Source organism: Natrix helvetica, assembly GCF_964273705.1.
Source record: "Natrix helvetica genome assembly, chromosome: 5".
NCBI classification, from domain to species: Eukaryota; Metazoa; Chordata; class Lepidosauria; order Squamata; family Natricidae; genus Natrix; species Natrix helvetica.
This window is the reverse complement of record NC_138551.1, coordinates 556,778-579,418: the sequence shown is the minus strand read 5'-3', so window position 1 is coordinate 579,418 and position 22,641 is coordinate 556,778. Positions and strand designations below refer to the sequence as shown.

Sequence of the window (22,641 nt, the reverse complement as noted above, 5' to 3'; positions counted from 1 at the left end):
AGATGCCGTGTGTGTGTGTGTGTGTGTGTGTGTGTGTGTGTGTGTGCCTGTGTGCATACTTGTGGGTCTGTCCTTGAGCCGATGAGTCTGGTTTGGCACGAGCATCTTTTGGCCAAAGGCGAGGGAAACGTCTGCTTTCAGTTTCCAGGCCTTTCCAACTTGTATTCTCTAAAGGCTCCTCCGGATCCTTTTCAAGCTCCTAAAGCCGGTTGGAGCCCACCTGGGCCTCTTTCCTCCCTCCCCCCCCCCCCTTTGGCCTGGCTTCAGCAGGATCTCAGAGCTTTGAACGGCTTCCCTCACCAGACAATCCCTTTCTTTCCCACCACCTCCCCCATCCTTTTCCCTTTGGCACAAGGAGCCCTTCGGGACTCCCAAGCCTTCCCTTCTTCCCACCCTACCAATCCCCGGAGTTCTTCCTCCTTGGATTCCAAATTCCCTGTCCTCAGAATCCTGTCTTGTTGCTTTGCGCCTTGCTTTCTCGTGTGTTATCCATCCTCTCAGACCTTACTCTATGTCAGAGGCTCCAACCTTGGTCGCTTCAGCACTGGTGGACTTCAATTCCCAGCATTCCCACACAAATCCCCACACAAATCCCCACACAGCACCGTTCCCTGAATCGTTTTTTCATGGGAGGCGCCTGAAGTCGCCACAGCTTTTGGGTTGGGTTGGGGTCGTGGCTACATTCCTGCCCCAAAGGGAGTCGAGGCTCCTGGAGTCCGTGGGATAATTTTGCTTACATTGCAGCGATATTAATTTTGTTCGTTAATGTGGCCATTTAAATGGAACCGTGTGTTTATACCAGAGCACAAGGAGTTTGGTTTGCAAGCTGAAATTTAATTTACTGTGTCTCAGTTTCAGAAGATAGTTATACCAAAAGACAAAGAGATTCTTAGAAAATGAAGTAAGGGGGGCTTTTAACTTCCCGTTTTCTGTTTTTTAATTCATTTTTTATTTTATTCAAAAGATTAAAATACAAAATCTGAAAGGAAAAATTAACACAGAGAAAACAAAGCTAGACAGATCATTTAAAAAAATGAATTGAAAAGAACAAAAGACAAAAAAACTTATCCACGTGGACAAATCTATTGCAAGAATAATAAAGGAAGTAAGATTGCCTTTTGGATCGCTTCCCATCCTCCTCGTGTCTTCTGGAGTGGATACTATGAAGTATTTTGAGCTGCTGTGGAGTTTCCTTTGTAAGCAGAAGGTATACAGGAGGTCCTCGTCTTACAACAGTTCAAAATTACAACGGTACTGAAAAAAGTGACTTCTGACCGTTTCTCACAAATTCAACCGGTGTTGCATCCGCGTGGTCACATGATCAAAATTCAGGCGCTTGGCAACTGACTCGTATTTATGACGGTTGCAGTGTCCTGGGGACGTCCGAACCTCGTTTGAGACCTTCTGACCAGCAAAGTCAATAGGGAAGACAGATTCACTTAACAACCGAGTGACTAACTTAACAACCGCATTGATTCACTTGATAAGTGTGGCAAGAAAGGTTGTAAAATGGAGCAAAACTCTCTTAACAATCCTTTTGCTTAGCAATGAAAATTTTGGCCTCCATTATGTCCGTAAGCCGAGGACCACCTGCACTATCGGACTCTGCTGGCGATTATTATTATTATTATTATTATTATTATTATTATTATTATTATCTAGGCAGCCGATGGAAACTTCCTGCCCTCTTTTCCTGGCGCTGTCTTCATCCCTTCCTGCCTTTCCCTCCCAGGGAGGAAATCCTCCAGAGGACCTTATGGGAGAGAGTGTCGACTCACGTGATCGAGAACATCTACCTTCCAGCAGCCCAGTCTCTGAACGCCGGCACCTTCAACACCACCGTGGACATCAGGCTGAAGCAGTGGACGGACAAGCAGTTGCCCAACAAGGCCGTGGAGGTGAGTTGCGGCCGACCCCAGGGAAATCCCTTCTCCTTAGGCTCGCCCGAAGCTGAGGAGCAGAGGAGGTTGCCCTTCTGTGCCCGGGAAAGAAGAGCCTTCGGCTGCTTTTGGAGCAAAAGGTATGGTTTTACCAAAGCCAACTGGTGACAAGAAAGGAAAAAGGCGGATCTGAGGTTTTGGGCACGGAGGCTGACTGAGGAATTCTAGGAGCTGAAGTCGGCAAGTCTTAAGGCCTCTGCTGCAGAGGACCTGCCTGGAGAATCCTTCCTTCTGCAACTTCCACTGAACAGGAGGCCGGGGCAAACGGGGGGGGGGGGGGGGGGACAGATCCCACTCCCCTCTCAAGCTCCCATCCAGAGGCTTTGTCTCAGAGGGGCCCTCGTGGTCCACGCCTGGAGAAGATGGGGACTCAAGATCGCGAGGGCGCATGGCAGGGGAAGGGTGCCTTGCCTGCCGTTGGTTATTGTGCCCTTCCTACCCCTGGGCAGGTAGCCTGGGAGACCCTGCAGGAGGAGTTCTCTCGCTTCATGACCGAGCAGAAGGGCAAGGAGCACGATGACATCTTCGACAAGCTGAAGCAGGCCGTGAAGGAGGAGAGCATCAAGCGGCACAAGTGGAACGAGCGAGCGGAGGACAGCCTGGTAGGGCTCCCTCCCCCACTCCCTTGGGCCGGGGGTGGGTGGGTGGGTGGGGAATGGGGCCCCTCCTGATGCCTGGGCTCTGCCTCGCCAGAGGGTGATCCAGCACAACGCCCTGGAGGACAGGTCCATCTCCGACAAGCAGCAGTGGGACGCCGCCATTCAGTTCATGGAGGAGACCCTGCAGAGTCGCCTGAAGGACAGTGAGTGCCCCTCCCTCCCTCCCTCCATGCATCCTTCCCTCCCTCCCTCCTTGGCAGCCCACTCTGGGATGTGGCTGTGCGCCCCTTCTATCCTGCTTCTGGACTCCGGGACTGAGGAGGGCCATGTCTCACTTCTGCCTAGCGGAATCCGTCATTGAAGACATGGTGGGCCCGGACTGGAGGAAAAGGTGGCTGTATTGGGTGACCTGCACCAAAGAGCAGGTAAAGTGGCTCTCAACTCTTCCTCCCCGATCGTGGCCAGCTACAGCAGACCCTGAAGGGGGACCGGCTGTGCGAGCCACGCCTCTCGGAGGGCGGCCTTCCCTCTGGCTCCTGGGCCCTTGGGGAACAGGCTTCCCCCGCCTTCTCTCCTGGACCTCCCTTAGAGGGCATCACACTGGAGGTGGGGCCTTCAGCCTCAGCCTCCCTCCCTCTGTGCAGTACTTACCTTCCTCCCCCAGTGCGGAGGGCTTGGGGGGGACTTCCCGAAGGCCTCTGAGCGGCTGTCCTCCCCTCTGGCCTGTGCCGGGGTCAGAAGCCCAGGGGAAGGCTGGGTGTGTGTGTGTTTGGAGGGTCCCATCTGGAGCAACCGAAATGCTTGGGGCCATTGAGGAAATGCTCTTCCGTCCCTTGCATGCCAGAACATCCGCAATGAAACCAAAAAGGAGCTGGAGAAGATGATGAAATGCGACGAGGAGCATCCAGCTTACCTGGCCAACGACGAGGTCACCACCGTCCGGAAGAATCTGGAGGCCCGAGGGGTGGCGGTGGACCCCTGCTTGGTAAGGCATCTCGTTTTGCGACCTTTTTTGGGACCCCCAAGAGGCGGGAAGGGTGGGCTTTGAGGAAGAGATGCGCTCCCTGCCAAGTCTGGTCCCCTGAAGCAGGGGCCTCCAAACTCAGCCACTTTAAGCCTGGTGGACTTCAACTCCCAGAATTCCCCCGCCAGCAAATCTGGGGGTTGAAGTCCTCCAGGCTTAAATTGGCCAAGGTTGGAGGCCCCTGTCCTGGAGGCCAAGGGGCTGCCCAGGTGGGAGGAGCCCAGGATCTGTTAAGGGCCTGGTGGCTCAGTGGTTAAAGAGGACGAACTTCTCACCTCAGCTGGGAAGCTGACAGGTTCAAGACCCAGGCCCACACGATGGGGTGAGCTAGAGTTTCTCTTCCCCCCCCCCCAATTCTTGCCCACTAGCGGTTCAGAAGCCTGAAAGTGAGCAGATAAATAGGTACCACTTTGGTGGGAAGGTCTTAGTGCTCTGTGTGCCTCAATGCACAGCCACAAAAGGGCTCTGTGGACAATTCTGGCTCCCTTGGCTAAGAAACAGAGATGAGCAGGGGGTGGGGGTGGGGGGGAATCCGGCACGGCCGGTCATGGGAAACCTTGCCTGGAGCCTTTGGAGATAGAAGGGACCAGGAACAGATAGAGTTAGTGGAAGAGACTGGACAGTCCTTTGTCTGGCATGGTAGAGGGTCTCCTGCTTGAGCAGGAGGCTGGACTAGAAGACCTCCAGGGTCCCTTCCAACTCTGTGATTTTGTTACGACCCAGACTGGCTTCCCCTGTGTGGGCTTAGCAGTTCCCATGCCGGCCATTGGACCCTGATAGCTGAGGAAAACGCTCTCACCTAAGGAGGAAGAGGGTCTCCACACCCACCCGCACCTCCCTCCCTCTCCCTTCCTGCCGGGTGTGTCAGCACTCCTTCCTAAAGCTCAGGACCTCCAGGACTTTCCCAGATCCCCCCCTGCCCCCCCCCCCCGTGGCTCCGAGGAGAAAGCCCTCAATCCCAGAGGCGAGAGGAGAGGAGAGGCAAAGGGCAGCAGGGGTTACTCTCGTTTTGCTCTGGGCAGAGGAAGGGTTACGGTTAGGAACCAATCCTACCCATGCCTTGTGCCCAGGGGGGGGAGGGTCCCAGGGCAGAGGAACGGTATTCCACAAGGGCCTCCAAGGGGAATAGGAACCAATCCTACCCATGCCTTGTGCCCGGGGGGGGGGGGGGGGAGGGTCCCAGGGCAGAGGAAGGGTATTCCACATGGGCCTCCAAGGGGAATAGGAACCAATCCTACCCATGCCTTGTGCCCAGGGGGGGGGAGGGTCCCAGGGCAGAGGAAGGGTATTCCACAAAGGCCTCCAAGGGGAATAGGAACCATCCTACCCATGCCTTGTGTCCGGGGGGGGGGGTCCCAGGGCAGAGGAAGGGTATTCCACAAAGGCCTCCAAGGGGAATAGGAACCATCCTACCCATGCCTTGTGCCCAGGGGGGGGGAGGGTCCCAGGGCAGAGGAAGGGTATTCCACAAGGGCCTCCAAGGGGAATAGGAACCAATCCTACCCATGCCTTGTGCCCAGGGGGGGGGGGGGGTCCCAGGGCAGAGGAAGGGTATTCCACAAGGGCCTCCAAGGGGAATAGGAACCAATCCTACCCATGCCTTGTGCCCAGGGGGGGGGAGGGTCCCAGGGCAGAGGAAGGGTATTCCACAAGGGCCTCCAAGGGGAATAGGAACCAATCCTACCCATGCCTTGTGCCCAGGGGGGGGAGGGTCCCAGGGCAGAGGAAGGGTATTCCACAAGGGCCTCCAAGGGGAATAGGAACCAATCCTACCCATGCCTTGTGCCCAGGGAGGGGGGAGGGTCCCAGGGCAGAGGAAGGGTATTCCACAAGGGCCTCCAAGGGGAATAGGAACCAATCCTACCCATGCCTTGTGCCCAGGGGGGTGGGAGGGTCCCAGGGCAGAGGAAGGGTATTCCACAAGGGCCTCCAAGGGGAATAGGAACCAATCCTACCCATGCCTTGTGCCCGGGGGGGGGGGAGGTCCCAGAGCAGAGGAAGGGTATTCCACAAGGGCCTCCAAGGGGAATAGGAACCAATCCTACCCATGCCTTGTGCCCAGGGGGGTGGGGGGGGGGTCCCAGGGCAGAGGAAGGGTATTCCACAAGGGCCTCCAAGGGGAATAGGAACCAATCCTACCCATGCCTTGTGCCCAGGGGGGGGGGAGGGTCCCAGGGCAGAGGAAGGGTATTCCACAAGGGCCTCCAAGGGGAATAGGAACCAATCCTACCCATGCCTTGTGCCCGGGGTGGGTGGGGGGGAGGGTCCCAGGGCAGAGGAAGGGTATTCCACAAGGGCCTCCAAGGGGAATAGGAACCATCCTACCCATGTCTTGTGCCCGGGGGGGGGGGGTCCCAGGGCAGAGGAAGGGTATTCCACAAGGGCCTCCAAGGGGAATAGGAACCAATCCTACCCATGCCTTGTGCCCAGGGAGGGGGGAGGGTCCCAGGGCAGAGGAAGGGTATTCCACAAGGGCCTCCAAGGGGAATAGGAACCAATCCTACCCATGCCTTGTGCCCGGGGGGGGGGGGGGGTCCCAGGGCAGAGGAAGGGTATTCCACAAGGGCCTCCAAGGGGAATAGGAACCAATCCTACCCATGCCTTGTGCCCAGGGGGGGGGGGGGAGGGTCCCAGGGCAGAGGAAGGGTATTCCACAAGGGCCTCCAAGGGGAATAGGAACCAATCCTACCCATGCCTTGTGCCCAGGGAGGGGGGAGGGTCCCAGGGCAGAGGAAGGGTATTCCACAAGGGCCTCCAAGGGGAATAGGAACCAATCCTACCCATGCCTTGTGCCCGGGGGGGGGGGGTCCCAGGGCAGAGGAAGGGTATTCCACAAGGGCCTCCAAGGGGAATAGGAACCAATCCTACCCATGCCTTGTGCCCTGGGGGGGGGGGAGGGTCCCAGGGCAGAGGAAGGGTATTCCACAAGGGCCTCCAAGGGGAATAGGAACCAATCCTACCCATGCCTTGTGCCCAGGGGGGGGGGAGGGTCCCAGGGCAGAGGAAGGGTATTCCACAAGGGCCTCCAAGGGGAATAGGAACCAATCCTACCCATGCCTTGTGCCCAGGGAGGGGGGGGTCCCAGGGCAGAGGAAGGGTATTCCACAAGGGCCTCCAAGGGGAATAGGAACCATCCTACCCATGCCTTGTGCCCAGGGGGGGGGGGTTCCCAGGGCAGAGGAAGGGTATTCCACAAGGGCCTCCAAGGGGAATAGGAACCAATCCTACCCATGCCTTGTGCCCAGGGGGGGGGGGTCCCAGGGCAGAGGAAGGGTATTCCACAAGGGCCTCCAAGGGGAATAGGAACCAATCCTACCCATGCCTTGTGCCCGGGGGGGGGGGTCCCAGGGCAGAGGAAGGGTATTCCACAAGGGCCTCCAAGGGGAATAGGAACCATCCTACCCATGCCTTGTGCCCGGGGGGGGGGGGTGGTCCCAGGGCAGAGGAAGGGTATTCCACAAGGGCCTCCAAGGGGAATAGGAACCAATCCTACCCATGCCTTGTGCCCAGGGAGGGGGGGTGTCCCAGGGCAGAGGAAGGGTATTCCACAAGGGCCTCCAAGGGGAATAGGAACCAATCCTACCCATGCCTTGTGCCCAGGGGGGTGGCAGGGTCCCAGGGCAGAGGAAGGGTATTCCACAAGGGCCTCCAAGGGGAATAGGAACCAATCCTACCCATGCCTTGTGCCCGGGGGGGGGGGAGGGGGTCCCAGGGCAGAGGAAGGGTATTCCACAAGGGCCTCCAAGGGGAATAGGAACCAATCCTACCCATGCCTTGTGCCCAGGGGGGGGGGGGGTCCCAGGGCAGAGGAAGGGTATTCCACAAGGGCCTCCAAGGGGAATAGGAACCAATCCTACCCATGCCTTGTGCCCGGGGGGGGGGGGGGTCCCAGGGCAGAGGAAGGGTATTCCACAAGGGCCTCCAAGGGGAATAAGAACCAATCCTACCCATGCCTTGTGCCCAGGGGGGGGGGGTCCCAGGGCAGAGGAAGGGTATTCCACAAGGGCCTCCAAGGGGAATAGGAACCAATCCTACCCATGCCTTGTGCCCGGGGGGGGGGGGTCCCAGGGCAGAGGAAGGGTATTCCACAAGGGCCTCCAAGGGGAATAGGAACCAATCCTACCCATGCCTTGTGCCCAGGGAGGGGGGGGGGGTCCCAGGGCAGAGGAAGGGTATTCCACAAGGGCCTCCAAGGGGAATAGGAACCAATCCTACCCATGCCTTGTGTCCGGGGGGGGGGGGGGTCCCAGGGCAGAGGAAGGGTATTCCACAAGGGCCTCCAAGGGGAATAGGAACCATCCTACCCATGCCTTGTGTCCGGGGGGGGAGGGTCCCAGGGCAGAGGAAGGGTATTCCACAAGGGCCTCCAAGGGGAATAGGAACCATCCTACCCATGCCTTGTGCCCAGGGGGGGGGGGTCCCAGGGCAGAGGAAGGGTATTCCACAAGGGCCTCCAAGGGGAATAGGAACCAATCCTACCCATGCCTTGTGCCCAGGGAGGGGGGGGGGGTCCCAGGGCAGAGGAAGGGTATTCCACAAGGGCCTCCAAGGGGAATAGGAACCAATCCTACCCATGCCTTGTGCCCGGGGGGGGGGGGGTCCCAGGGCAGAGGAAGGGTATTCCACAAGGGCCTCCAAGGGGAATAGGAACCAATCCTACCCATGCCTTGTGCCCAGGGAGGGGGGGGGGGTCCCAGGGCAGAGGAAGGGTATTCCACAAGGGCCTCCAAGGGGAATAGGAACCAATCCTACCCATGCCTTGTGCCCAGGGGGGGGGGGTCCCAGGGCAGAGGAAGGGTATTCCACAAGGGCCTCCAAGGGGAATAGGAACCATCCTACCCATGCCTTGTGCCCAGGGGGGGGGTCCCAGGGCAGAGGAAGGGTATTCCACAAGGGCCTCCAAGGGGAATAGGAACCAATCCTACCCATGCCTTGTGCCCAGAGGGGGGGGGGAGGGTCCCAGGGCAGAGGAAGGGTATTCCACAAGGGCCTCCAAGGGGAATAGGAACCATCCTACCCATGCCTTGTGCCCAGGGGGGGGGTCCCAGGGCAGAGGAAGGGTATTCCACAAGGGCCTCCAAGGGGAATAGGAACCAATCCTACCCATGCCTTGTGCCCAGGGGGGGGGGGGGGTCCCAGGGCAGAGGAAGGGTATTCCACAAGGGCCTCCAAGGGGAATAGGAACCAATCCTACCCATGCCTTGTGCCCAGGGAGGGGGGGGGGTCCCAGGGCAGAGGAAGGGTATTCCACAAGGGCCTCCAAGGGGAATAGGAACCAATCCTACCCATGCCTTGTGCCCAGGGGGGGGGAGGGTCCCAGGGCAGAGGAAGGGTATTCCACAAGGGCCTCCAAGGGGAATAGGAACCAATCCTACCCATGCCTTGTGCCCAGGGGGGTGGGAGGGTCCCAGGGCAGAGGAAGGGTATTCCACAAGGGCCTCCAAGGGGAATAGGAACCAATCCTACCCATGCCTTGTGCCCGGGGGGGGGGGAGGTCCCAGAGCAGAGGAAGGGTATTCCACAAGGGCCTCCAAGGGGAATAGGAACCAATCCTACCCATGCCTTGTGCCCGGGGGGGTGGGGGGGGGGTCCCAGGGCAGAGGAAGGGTATTCCACAAGGGCCTCCAAGGGGAATAGGAACCAATCCTACCCATGCCTTGTGCCCAGGGGGGGGGGAGGGTCCCAGGGCAGAGGAAGGGTATTCCACAAGGGCCTCCAAGGGGAATAGGAACCAATCCTACCCATGCCTTGTGCCCGGGGTGGGTGGGGGGGAGGGTCCCAGGGCAGAGGAAGGGTATTCCACAAGGGCCTCCAAGGGGAATAGGAACCATCCTACCCATGTCTTGTGCCCGGGGGGGGGGGTCCCAGGGCAGAGGAAGGGTATTCCACAAGGGCCTCCAAGGGGAATAGGAACCAATCCTACCCATGCCTTGTGCCCAGGGAGGGGGGAGGGTCCCAGGGCAGAGGAAGGGTATTCCACAAGGGCCTCCAAGGGGAATAGGAACCAATCCTACCCATGCCTTGTGCCCGGGGGGGGGGGGGTCCCAGGGCAGAGGAAGGGTATTCCACAAGGGCCTCCAAGGGGAATAGGAACCAATCCTACCCATGCCTTGTGCCCTGGGGGGGGGGGGAGGGTCCCAGGGCAGAGGAAGGGTATTCCACAAGGGCCTCCAAGGGGAATAGGAACCAATCCTACCCATGCCTTGTGCCCAGGGGGGGGGGGGGGAGGGTCCCAGGGCAGAGGAAGGGTATTCCACAAGGGCCTCCAAGGGGAATAGGAACCAATCCTACCCATGCCTTGTGCCCAGGGAGGGGGGAGGGTCCCAGGGCAGAGGAAGGGTATTCCACAAGGGCCTCCAAGGGGAATAGGAACCAATCCTACCCATGCCTTGTGCCCGGGGGGGGGGGGTCCCAGGGCAGAGGAAGGGTATTCCACAAGGGCCTCCAAGGGGAATAGGAACCAATCCTACCCATGCCTTGTGCCCTGGGGGGGGGGGGGAGGGTCCCAGGGCAGAGGAAGGGTATTCCACAAGGGCCTCCAAGGGGAATAGGAACCAATCCTACCCATGCCTTGTGCCCAGGGGGGGGGGGAGGGTCCCAGGGCAGAGGAAGGGTATTCCACAAGGGCCTCCAAGGGGAATAGGAACCAATCCTACCCATGCCTTGTGCCCAGGGAGGGGGGGGTCCCAGGGCAGAGGAAGGGTATTCCACAAGGGCCTCCAAGGGGAATAGGAACCATCCTACCCATGCCTTGTGCCCAGGGGGGGGGGGGGTTCCCAGGGCAGAGGAAGGGTATTCCACAAGGGCCTCCAAGGGGAATAGGAACCAATCCTACCCATGCCTTGTGCCCAGGGGGGGGGGGGTCCCAGGGCAGAGGAAGGGTATTCCACAAGGGCCTCCAAGGGGAATAGGAACCAATCCTACCCATGCCTTGTGCCCGGGGGGGGGGGGTCCCAGGGCAGAGGAAGGGTATTCCACAAGGGCCTCCAAGGGGAATAGGAACCATCCTACCCATGCCTTGTGCCCGGGGGGGGGGGGGTGGTCCCAGGGCAGAGGAAGGGTATTCCACAAGGGCCTCCAAGGGGAATAGGAACCAATCCTACCCATGCCTTGTGCCCAGGGAGGGGGGGTGTCCCAGGGCAGAGGAAGGGTATTCCACAAGGGCCTCCAAGGGGAATAGGAACCAATCCTACCCATGCCTTGTGCCCAGGGGGGTGGCAGGGTCCCAGGGCAGAGGAAGGTATTCCACAAGGGCCTCCAAGGGGAATAGGAACCAATCCTACCCATGCCTTGTGCCCGGGGGGGGGGGAGGGGGTCCCAGGGCAGAGGAAGGGTATTCCACAAGGGCCTCCAAGGGGAATAGGAACCAATCCTACCCATGCCTTGTGCCCAGGGGGGGGGGGTCCCAGGGCAGAGGAAGGGTATTCCACAAGGGCCTCCAAGGGGAATAGGAACCAATCCTACCCATGCCTTGTGCCCGGGGGGGGGGGGTCCCAGGGCAGAGGAAGGGTATTCCACAAGGGCCTCCAAGGGGAATAAGAACCAATCCTACCCATGCCTTGTGCCCAGGGGGGGGGGGTCCCAGGGCAGAGGAAGGGTATTCCACAAGGGCCTCCAAGGGGAATAGGAACCAATCCTACCCATGCCTTGTGCCCGGGGGGGGGGGGTCCCAGGGCAGAGGAAGGGTATTCCACAAGGGCCTCCAAGGGGAATAGGAACCAATCCTACCCATGCCTTGTGCCCAGGGAGGGGGGGGGGGGGTCCCAGGGCAGAGGAAGGGTATTCCACAAGGGCCTCCAAGGGGAATAGGAACCAATCCTACCCATGCCTTGTGTCCGGGGGGGGGGGGGGTCCCAGGGCAGAGGAAGGGTATTCCACAAGGGCCTCCAAGGGGAATAGGAACCATCCTACCCATGCCTTGTGTCCGGGGGGGGGAGGGTCCCAGGGGAGAGGAAGGGTATTCCACAAGGGCCTCCAAGGGGAATAGGAACCATCCTACCCATGCCTTGTGCCCAGGGGGGGGGGGGGTCCCAGGGCAGAGGAAGGGTATTCCACAAGGGCCTCCAAGGGGAATAGGAACCAATCCTACCCATGCCTTGTGCCCAGGGAGGGGGGGGGGTCCCAGGGCAGAGGAAGGGTATTCCACAAGGGCCTCCAAGGGGAATAGGAACCAATCCTACCCATGCCTTGTGCCCGGGGGGGGGGGGGTCCCAGGGCAGAGGAAGGGTATTCCACAAGGGCCTCCAAGGGGAATAGGAACCAATCCTACCCATGCCTTGTGCCCAGGGAGGGGGGGGGGGTCCCAGGGCAGAGGAAGGGTATTCCACAAGGGCCTCCAAGGGGAATAGGAACCAATCCTACCCATGCCTTGTGCCCAGGGGGGGGGGGGTCCCAGGGCAGAGGAAGGGTATTCCACAAGGGCCTCCAAGGGGAATAGGAACCAATCCTACCCATGCCTTGTGCCCAGGGGGGGGGGTCCCAGGGCAGAGGAAGGGTATTCCACAAGGGCCTCCAAGGGGAATAGGAACCAATCCTACCCATGCCTTGTGCCCAGAGGGGGGGGGGAGGGTCCCAGGGCAGAGGAAGGGTATTCCACAAGGGCCTCCAAGGGGAATAGGAACCATCCTACCCATGCCTTGTGCCCAGGGGGGGGGGGTCCCAGGGCAGAGGAAGGGTATTCCACAAGGGCCTCCAAGGGGAATAGGAACCAATCCTACCCATGCCTTGTGCCCAGGGGGGGGGGGGTCCCAGGGCAGAGGAAGGGTATTCCACAAGGGCCTCCAAGGGGAATAGGAACCAATCCTACCCATGCCTTGTGCCCAGGGGGGGGGGGGTCCCAGGGCAGAGGAAGGGTATTCCACAAGGGCCTCCAAGGGGAATAGGAACCAATCCTACCCATGCCTTGTGCCCAGGGGGGGGGGAGGGTCCCAGGGCAGAGGAAGGGTATTCCACAAGGGCCTCCAAGGGGAATAGGAACCATCCTACCCATGCCTTGTGCCCAGGGGGGGGGGGTCCCAGGGCAGAGGAAGGGTATTCCACAAGGGCCTCCAAGGGGAATAGGAACCAATCCTACCCATGCCTTGTGCCCAGGGGGGGGGGGGTCCCAGGGCAGAGGAAGGGTATTCCACAAGGGCCTCCAAGGGGAATAGGAACCATCCTACCCATGCCTTGTGCCTGGGGGGGGGGGGAGGGTCCCAGGGCAGAGGAAGGGTATTCCACAAGGGCCTCCAAGGGGAATAGGAACCAATCCTACCCATGCCTTGTGCCCAGGGAGGGGGGGGGGGTCCCAGGGCAGAGGAAGGGTATTCCACAAGGGCCTCCAAGGGGAATAGGAACCATCCTACCCATGCCTTGTGTCCAGGGGGGGGGGGGTCCCAGGGCAGAGGAAGGGTATTCCACAAGGGCCTCCAAGGGGAATAGGAACCATCCTACCCATGCCTTGTGCCCAGGGGGGGGGAGGGTCCCAGGGCAGAGGAAGGGTATTCCACAAGGGCCTCCAAGGGGAATAGGAACCAATCCTACCCATGCCTTGTGCCCAGGGGGGGGGGGTCCCAGGGCAGAGGAAGGGTATTCCACAAGGGCCTCCAAGGGGAATAGGAACCAATCCTACCCATGCCTTGTGCCCAGGGAGGGGGGAGGGTCCCAGGGCAGAGGAAGGGTATTCCACAAGGGCCTCCAAGGGGAATAGGAACCAATCCTACCCATGCCTTGTGCCCGGGGGGGGGGGGTCCCAGGGCAGAGGAAGGGTATTCCACAAGGGCCTCCAAGGGGAATAGGAACCAATCCTACCCATGCCTTGTGCCCTGGGGGGGGGGGGGAGGGTCCCAGGGCAGAGGAAGGGTATTCCACAAGGGCCTCCAAGGGGAATAGGAACCAATCCTACCCATGCCTTGTGCCCAGGGGGGGGGGGGAGGGTCCCAGGGCAGAGGAAGGGTATTCCACAAGGGCCTCCAAGGGGAATAGGAACCAATCCTACCCATGCCTTGTGCCCAGGGAGGGGGGGGTCCCAGGGCAGAGGAAGGGTATTCCACAAGGGCCTCCAAGGGGAATAGGAACCATCCTACCCATGCCTTGTGCCCAGGGGGGGGGGGGTTCCCAGGGCAGAGGAAGGGTATTCCACAAGGGCCTCCAAGGGGAATAGGAACCAATCCTACCCATGCCTTGTGCCCAGGGGGGGGGGGGGTCCCAGGGCAGAGGAAGGGTATTCCACAAGGGCCTCCAAGGGGAATAGGAACCAATCCTACCCATGCCTTGTGCCCGGGGGGGGGGGGGTCCCAGGGCAGAGGAAGGGTATTCCACAAGGGCCTCCAAGGGGAATAGGAACCATCCTACCCATGCCTTGTGCCCGGGGGGGGGGGGGGTGGTCCCAGGGCAGAGGAAGGGTATTCCACAAGGGCCTCCAAGGGGAATAGGAACCAATCCTACCCATGCCTTGTGCCCAGGGAGGGGGGGTGTCCCAGGGCAGAGGAAGGGTATTCCACAAGGGCCTCCAAGGGGAATAGGAACCAATCCTACCCATGCCTTGTGCCCAGGGGGGTGGCAGGGTCCCAGGGCAGAGGAAGGGTATTCCACAAGGGCCTCCAAGGGGAATAGGAACCAATCCTACCCATGCCTTGTGCCCGGGGGGGGGGGGGGGGGTCCCAGGGCAGAGGAAGGGTATTCCACAAGGGCCTCCAAGGGGAATAGGAACCAATCCTACCCATGCCTTGTGCCCAGGGGGGGGGGGGTCCCAGGGCAGAGGAAGGGTATTCCACAAGGGCCTCCAAGGGGAATAGGAACCAATCCTACCCATGCCTTGTGCCCGGGGGGGGGGGGTCCCAGGGCAGAGGAAGGGTATTCCACAAGGGCCTCCAAGGGGAATAAGAACCAATCCTACCCATGCCTTGTGCCCAGGGGGGGGGGGTCCCAGGGCAGAGGAAGGGTATTCCACAAGGGCCTCCAAGGGGAATAGGAACCAATCCTACCCATGCCTTGTGCCCGGGGGGGGGGGGTCCCAGGGCAGAGGAAGGGTATTCCACAAGGGCCTCCAAGGGGAATAGGAACCAATCCTACCCATGCCTTGTGCCCAGGGAGGGGGGGGGGGGTCCCAGGGCAGAGGAAGGGTATTCCACAAGGGCCTCCAAGGGGAATAGGAACCAATCCTACCCATGCCTTGTGTCCGGGGGGGGGGGGGGGTCCCAGGGCAGAGGAAGGGTATTCCACAAGGGCCTCCAAGGGGAATAGGAACCATCCTACCCATGCCTTGTGTCCGGGGGGGGGAGGGTCCCAGGGGAGAGGAAGGGTATTCCACAAGGGCCTCCAAGGGGAATAGGAACCATCCTACCCATGCCTTGTGCCCAGGGGGGGGGGGGTCCCAGGGCAGAGGAAGGGTATTCCACAAGGGCCTCCAAGGGGAATAGGAACCAATCCTACCCATGCCTTGTGCCCAGGGAGGGGGGGGGTCCCAGGGCAGAGGAAGGGTATTCCACAAGGGCCTCCAAGGGGAATAGGAACCAATCCTACCCATGCCTTGTGCCCGGGGGGGGGGGGGGTCCCAGGGCAGAGGAAGGGTATTCCACAAGGGCCTCCAAGGGGAATAGGAACCAATCCTACCCATGCCTTGTGCCCAGGGAGGGGGGGGGGGTCCCAGGGCAGAGGAAGGGTATTCCACAAGGGCCTCCAAGGGGAATAGGAACCAATCCTACCCATGCCTTGTGCCCAGGGGGGGGGGGGTCCCAGGGCAGAGGAAGGGTATTCCACAAGGGCCTCCAAGGGGAATAGGAACCATCCTACCCATGCCTTGTGCCCGGGGGGGGGGGGTCCCAGGGCAGAGGAAGGGTATTCCACAAGGGCCTCCAAGGGGAATAGGAACCAATCCTACCCATGCCTTGTGCCCTGGGGGGGGGGGGAGGGTCCCAGGGCAGAGGAAGGGTATTCCACAAGGGCCTCCAAGGGGAATAGGAACCAATCCTACCCATGCCTTGTGCCCAGAGGGGGGGGGGGGTCCCAGGGCAGAGGAAGGGTATTCCACAAGGGCCTCCAAGGGGAATAGGAACCAATCCTACCCATGCCTTGTGCCCAGGGGGGGGGGTCCCAGGGCAGAGGAAGGGTATTCCACAAGGGCCTCCAAGGGGAATAGGAACCAATCCTACCCATGCCTTGTGCCCAGGGGGGGGGGGGTCCCAGGGCAGAGGAAGGGTATTCCACAAGGGCCTCCAAGGGGAATAGGAACCAATCCTACCCATGCCTTGTGCCCAGGGGGGGGGGGTCCCAGGGCAGAGGAAGGGTATTCCACAAGGGCCTCCAAGGGGAATAGGAACCAATCCTACCCATGCCTTGTGCCCAGGGGGGGGGGAGGGTCCCAGGGCAGAGGAAGGGTATTCCACAAGGGCCTCCAAGGGGAATAGGAACCATCCTACCCATGCCTTGTGCCCAGGGGGGGGGGGTCCCAGGGCAGAGGAAGGGTATTCCACAAGGGCCTCCAAGGGGAATAGGAACCAATCCTACCCATGCCTTGTGCCCAGGGGGGGGGGGGTCCCAGGGCAGAGGAAGGGTATTCCACAAGGGCCTCCAAGGGGAATAGGAACCATCCTACCCATGCCTTGTGCCCTGGGGGGGGGGGGGGAGGGTCCCAGGGCAGAGGAAGGGTATTCCACAAGGGCCTCCAAGGGGAATAGGAACCAATCCTACCCATGCCTTGTGCCCAGGGAGGGGGGGGGGTCCCAGGGCAGAGGAAGGGTATTCCACAAGGGCCTCCAAGGGGAATAGGAACCATCCTACCCATGCCTTGTGCCCGGGGGGGGGGGGTCCCAGGGCAGAGGAAGGGTATTCCACAAGGGCCTCCAAGGGGAATAGGAACCATCCTACCCATGCCTTGTGCCCAGGGGGGGGGGAGGGTCCCAGGGCAGAGGAAGGGTATTCCACAAGGGCCTCCAAGGGGAATAGGAACCAATCCTACCCATGCCTTGTGCCCAGGGGGGGGGGGGTCCCAGGGCAGAGGAAGGGTATTCCACAAGGGCCTCCAAGGGGAATAGGAACCAATCCTACCCATGCCTTGTGCCCAGGGAGGGGGGGGGTCCCAGGGCAGAGGAAGGGTATTCCACAAGGGCCTCCAAGGGGAATAGGAACCAATCCTACCCATGCCTTGTGCCCAGGGGGGGGGGGGTCCCAGGGCAGAGGAAGGGTATTCCACAAGGGCCTCCAAGGGGAATAGGAACCAATCCTACCCATGCCTTGTGCCCAGGGAGGGGGGGGGGTCCCAGGGCAGAGGAAGGGTATTCCACAAGGGCCTCCAAGGGGAATAGGAACCAATCCTACCCATGCCTTGTGCCCAGGGAGGGGGGGGGGTCCCAGGGCAGAGGAAGGGTATTCCACAAGGGCCTCCAAGGGGAATAGGAACCATCCTACCCATGCCTTGTGCCCAGGGAGGGGGGGGGGTCCCAGGGCAGAGGAAGGGTATTCCACAAGGGCCTCCAAGGGGAATAGGAACCAATCCTACCCATGCCTTGTGCCCAGGGAGGGGGGGGGGTCCCAGGGCAGAGGAAGGGTATTCCACAAGGGCCTCCAAGGGGAATAGGAACCAATCCTACCCATGCCTTGTGCCCAGAGGGGGGGGGGGTCCCAGGGCAGAGGAAGGGTATTCCACAAGGGCCTCCAAGGGGAATAGGAACCAATCCTACCCATGCCTTGTGCCCAGGGAGGGGGGGGGGGTCCCAGGGCAGAGGAAGGGTATTCCACAAGGGCCTCCAAGGGGAATAGGAACCAATCCTACCCATGCCTTGTGCCCAGGGGGGGGGGGGTCCCAGGGCAGAGGAAGGGTATTCCACAAGGGCCTCCAAGGGGAATAGGAACCAATCCTACCCATGCCTTGTGCCCAGGGAGGGGGGGAGGGTCCCAGGGCAGAGGAAGGGTATTCCACAAGGGCCTCCAAGGGGAATAGGAACCAATCCTACCCATGCCTTGTGCCCAGGGGGGGGGGGTCCCAGGGCAGAGGAAGGGTATTCCACAAGGGCCTCCAAGGGGAATAGGAACCAATCCTACCCATGCCTTGTGCCCAGGGAGGGGGGGTGTCCCAGGGCAGAGGAAGGGTATTCCACAAGGGCCTCCAAGGGGAATAGGAACCATCCTACCCATGCCTTGTGCCCAGGGGGGGGGGGTCCCAGGGCAGAGGAAGGGTATTCCACAAGGGCCTCCAAGGGGAATAGGAACCAATCCTACCCATGCCTTGTGTCCAGGGGGGGGGGGGGTCCCAGGGCAGAGGAAGCGTATTCCACAAGGGCCTCCAAGGGGAATAGGAACCATCCTTCCCATGCCTTGTGCCCAGGGGGGGGGGGTCCCAGGGCAGAGGAAGGGTATTCCACAAGGGCCTCCAAGGGGAATAGGAACCAATCCTACCCATGCCTTGTGCCCAGGGGGGGGGGGGTCCCAGGGCAGAGGAAGGGTATTCCACAAGGGCCTCCAAGGGGAATAGGAACCAATCCTACCCATGCCTTGTGTCCAGGGGGGGGGGTGTCCCAGGGCAGAGGAAGGGTATTCCACAAGGGCCTCCAAGGGGAATAGGAACCATCCTACCCATGCCTTGTGCCCGGGGGGGGGGGGGGGGTCCCAGGGCAGAGGAAGGGTATTCCACAAGGGCCTCCAAGGGGAATAGGAACCAATCCTACCCATGCCTTGTGCCCAGGGAGGGGGGGGGGTCCCAGGGCAGAGGAAGGGTATTCCACAAGGGCCTCCAAGGGGAATAGGAACCATCCTACCCATGCCTTGTGCCCGGGGGGGGGGGGGGGTCCCAGGGCAGAGGAAGGGTATTCCACAAGGGCCTCCAAGGGGAATAGGAACCAATCCTACCCATGCCTTGTGCCCAGGGAGGGGGGGGGGTCCCAGGGCAGAGGAAGGGTATTCCACAAGGGCCTCCAAGGGGAATAGGAACCATCCTACCCATGCCTTGTGTCTAGGGGGGGGAGGGTCCCAGGGCAGAGGAAGGGTATTCCACAAGGGCCTCCAAGGGGAATAGGAACCAATCCTACCCATGCCTTGTGCCCAGGGAGGGGGGGGTCCCAGGGCAGAGGAAGGGTATTCCACAAGGGCCTCCAAGGGGAATAGGAACCAATCCTACCCATGCCTTGTGCCCAGGGAGGGGGGGGGGTCCCAGGGCAGAGGAAGGGTATTCCACAAGGGCCTCCAAGGGGAATAGGAACCATCCTACCCATGCCTTGTGCCCAGGGAGGGGGGGGGGGGTCCCCAGGGCAGAGGAAGGGTATTCCACAAGGGCCTCCAAGGGGAATAGGAACCAATCCTACCCATGCCTTGTGCCCAGGGAGGGGGGGGGGGGTCCCAGGGCAGAGGAAGGGTATTCCACAAGGGCCTCCAAGGGGAATAGGAACCATCCTACCCATGCCTTGTGCCCAGAGGGGGGGGGGGGGTCCCAGGGCAGAGGAAGGGTATTCCACAAGGGCCTCCAAGGGGAATAGGAACCAATCCTACCCATGCCTTGTGCCCAGGGAGGGGGGGGGGTCCCAGGGCAGAGGAAGGGTATTCCACAAGGGCCTCCAAGGGGAATAGGAACCAATCCTACCCATGCCTTGTGCCCAGGGGGGGGGGGGTCCCAGGGCAGAGGAAGGGTATTCCACAAGGGCCTCCAAGGGGAATAGGAACCAATCCTACCCATGCCTTGTGCCCAGGGAGGGGGGGAGGGTCCCAGGGCAGAGGAAGGGTATTCCACAAGGGCCTCCAAGGGGAATAGGAACCAATCCTACCCATGCCTTGTGCCCAGGGGGGGGGGGTCCCAGGGCAGAGGAAGGGTATTCCACAAGGGCCTCCAAGGGGAATAGGAACCAATCCTACCCATGCCTTGTGCCCAGGGAGGGGGGGTGTCCCAGGGCAGAGGAAGGGTATTCCACAAGGGCCTCCAAGGGGAATAGGAACCATCCTACCCATGCCTTGTGCCCAGGGGGGGGGGTCCCAGGGCAGAGGAAGGGTATTCCACAAGGGCCTCCAAGGGGAATAGGAACCAATCCTACCCATGCCTTGTGTCCAGGGGGGGGGGGGGTCCCAGGGCAGAGGAAGCGTATTCCACAAGGGCCTCCAAGGGGAATAGGAACCATCCTACCCATGCCTTGTGCCCAGGGGGGGGGGTCCCAGGGCAGAGGAAGGGTATTCCACAAGGGCCTCCAAGGGGAATAAGAACCAATCCTACCCATGCCTTGTGCCCAGGGGGGGGGGGGGTCCCAGGGCAGAGGAAGGGTATTCCACAAGGGCCTCCAAGGGGAATAGGAACCAATCCTACCCATGCCTTGTGTCCAGGGGGGGGGGGGTGTCCCAGGGCAGAGGAAGGGTATTCCACAAGGGCCTCCAAGGGGAATAGGAACCATCCTACCCATGCCTTGTGCCCGGGGGGGGGGGGGGGTCCCAGGGCAGAGGAAGGGTATTCCACAAGGGCCTCCAAGGGGAATAGGAACCAATCCTACCCATGCCTTGTGCCCAGGGAGGGGGGGGGTCCCAGGGCAGAGGAAGGGTATTCCACAAGGGCCTCCAAGGGGAATAGGAACCAATCCTACCCATGCCTTGTGTCCAGGGGGGGGGGGGGGGTCCCAGGGCAGAGGAAGGGTATTCCACAAGGGCCTCCAAGGGGAATAGGAACCAATCCTACCCATGCCTTGTGTCCAGGGAGGGGGGGTCCCAGGGCAGAGGAAGGGTATTCCACAAGGGCCTCCAAGGGGAATAGGAACCAATCCTACCCATGCCTTGTGCCCAGAGGGGGGGGGGAGGGTCCCAGGGCAGAGGAAGGGTATTCCACAAGGGCCTCCAAGGGGAATAGGAACCATCCTACCCATGCCTTGTGCCCGGGGGGGGGGGGGTCCCAGGGCAGAGGAAGGGTATTCCACAAGGGCCTCCAAGGGGAATAGGAACCAATCCTACCCATGCCTTGTGCCCAGGGAGGGGGGGGGTCCCAGGGCAGAGGAAGGGTATTCCACAAGGGCCTCCAAGGGGAATAGGAACCAATCCTACCCATGCCTTGTGTCCAGGGAGGGGGGGTCCCAGGGCAGAGGAAGGGTATTCCACAAGGGCCTCCAAGGGGAATAGGAACCAATCCTACCCATGCCTTGTGCCCAGGGAGGGGGGGGGGTCCCAGGGCAGAGGAAGGGTATTCCACAAGGGCCTCCAAGGGGAATAGGAACCAATCCTACCCATGCCTTGTGCCCAGGGGGGGGTCCAGGGCAGAGGAAGGGTATTCCACAAGGGCCTCCAAGGGGAATAGGAACCAATCCTACCCATGCCTTGTGCCCAGGGAGGGGGGGGGGGTCCCAGGGCAGAGGAAGGGTATTCCACAAGGGCCTCCAAGGGGAATAGGAACCAATCCTACCCATGCCTTGTGCCCAGGGGGGGGGTCCCAGGGCAGAGGAAGGGTATTCCACAAGGGCCTCCAAGGGGAATAGGAACCAATCCTACCCATGCCTTGTGCCCAGGGAGGGGGGGTGTCCCAGGGCAGAGGAAGGGTATTCCACAAGGGCCTCCAAGGGGAATAGGAACCAATCCTACCCATGCCTTGTGTCCAGGGGGGGGGGGGTCCCAGGGCAGAGGAAGCGTATTCCACAAGGGCCTCCAAGGGGAATAGGAACCATCCTTCCCATGCCTTGTGCCCAGGGGGGGGGTCCCAGGGCAGAGGAAGGGTATTCCACAAGGGCCTCCAAGGGGAATAGGAACCAATCCTACCCATGCCTTGTGCCCAGGGGGGGGGGGGGTCCCAGGGCAGAGGAAGGGTATTCCACAAGGGCCTCCAAGGGGAATAGGAACCAATCCTACCCATGCCTTGTGTCCAGGGGGGGGGGTGTCCCAGGGCAGAGGAAGGGTATTCCACAAGGGCCTCCAAGGGGGAATAGGAACCATCCTACCCATGCCTTGTGCCCGGGGGGGGGGGGGTCCCAGGGCAGAGGAAGGGTATTCCACAAGGGCCTCCAAGGGGAATAGGAACCAATCCTACCCATGCCTTTGCCCAGGGAGGGGGGGGGTCCCAGGGCAGAGGAAGGGTATTCCACAAGGGCCTCCAAGGGGAATAGGAACCATCCTACCCATGCCTTGTGCCCGGGGGGGGGGGGGGGGTCCCAGGGCAGAGGAAGGGTATTCCACAAGGGCCTCCAAGGGGAATAGGAACCAATCCTACCCATGCCTTGTGCCCAGGGAGGGGGGGGGGTCCCAGGGCAGAGGAAGGGTATTCCACAAGGGCCTCCAAGGGGAATAGGAACCATCCTACCCATGCCTTGTGTCTAGGGGGGGAGGGTCCCAGGGCAGAGGAAGGGTATTCCACAAGGGCCTCCAAGGGGAATAGGAACCAATCCTACCCATGCCTTGTGCCCAGGGAGGGGGGGGGTCCCAGGGCAGAGGAAGGGTATTCCACAAGGGCCTCCAAGGGGAATAGGAACCAATCCTACCCATGCCTTGTGCCAGGAGGGGGGGGGGGTCCCAGGGCAGAGGAAGGGTATTCCACAAGGGCCTCCAAGGGGAATAGGAACCATCCTACCCATGCCTTGTGCCCAGGGGAGGGGGGGGGGGTCCCAGGGCAGAGGAAGGGTATTCCACAAGGGCCTCCAAGGGGAATAGGAACCAATCCTACCCATGCCTTGTGCCCAGGGAGGGGGGGGGGGTCCCAGGGCAGAGGAAGGGTATTCCACAAGGGCCCTCCAAGGGGAATAGGAACCATCCTACCCATGCCTTGTGCCCAGAGGGGGGGGGGGGGGGTCCCAGGGCAGAGGAAGGGTATTCCACAAGGGCCTCCAAGGGGAATAGGAACCAATCCTACCCATGCCTTGTGCCCAGGGAGGGGGGGGGGGTCCCAGGGCAGAGGAAGGGTATTCCACAAGGGCCTCCAAGGGGAATAGGAACCAATCCTACCCATGCCTTGTGCCCAGGGGGGGGGGGTCCCAGGGCAGAGGAAGGGTATTCCACAAGGCCTCCAAGGGGAATAGGAACCAATCCTACCCATGCCTTGTGCCCAGGGAGGGGGGGAGGGTCCCAGGGCAGAGGAAGGGTATTCCACAAGGGCCTCCAAGGGGAATAGGAACCAATCCTACCCATGCCTTGTGGCCCAGGGGGGGGGGGTCCCAGG

At 61.1% G+C, this 22,641-nt stretch overlaps 1 protein-coding gene across 7 annotated transcripts in view; it reads left to right on the top strand.

Moving 5' to 3' along the window:
• OPA1 (OPA1 mitochondrial dynamin like GTPase) overlaps positions 1-22,641 on the top strand; it is an 87,858-nt gene that overhangs the window by 42,226 nt on the left and 22,991 nt on the right. For 6 of the 7 annotated variants that reach the window (XM_081953980.1, XM_081953978.1, XM_081953979.1 and 3 more), the window contains 5 exons: positions 1,733-1,898; positions 2,390-2,542; positions 2,634-2,742; positions 2,885-2,964; positions 3,384-3,524. In XM_081953980.1, the coding sequence (XP_081810106.1) occupies positions 1,733-1,898; positions 2,390-2,542; positions 2,634-2,742; positions 2,885-2,964; positions 3,384-3,524 (649 nt within the window). The remainder of the gene's footprint in view (positions 1-1,732; positions 1,899-2,389; positions 2,543-2,633; positions 2,743-2,884; positions 2,965-3,383; positions 3,525-22,641) is intronic. The other variant, XM_081953977.1, reaches the window with a different exon arrangement.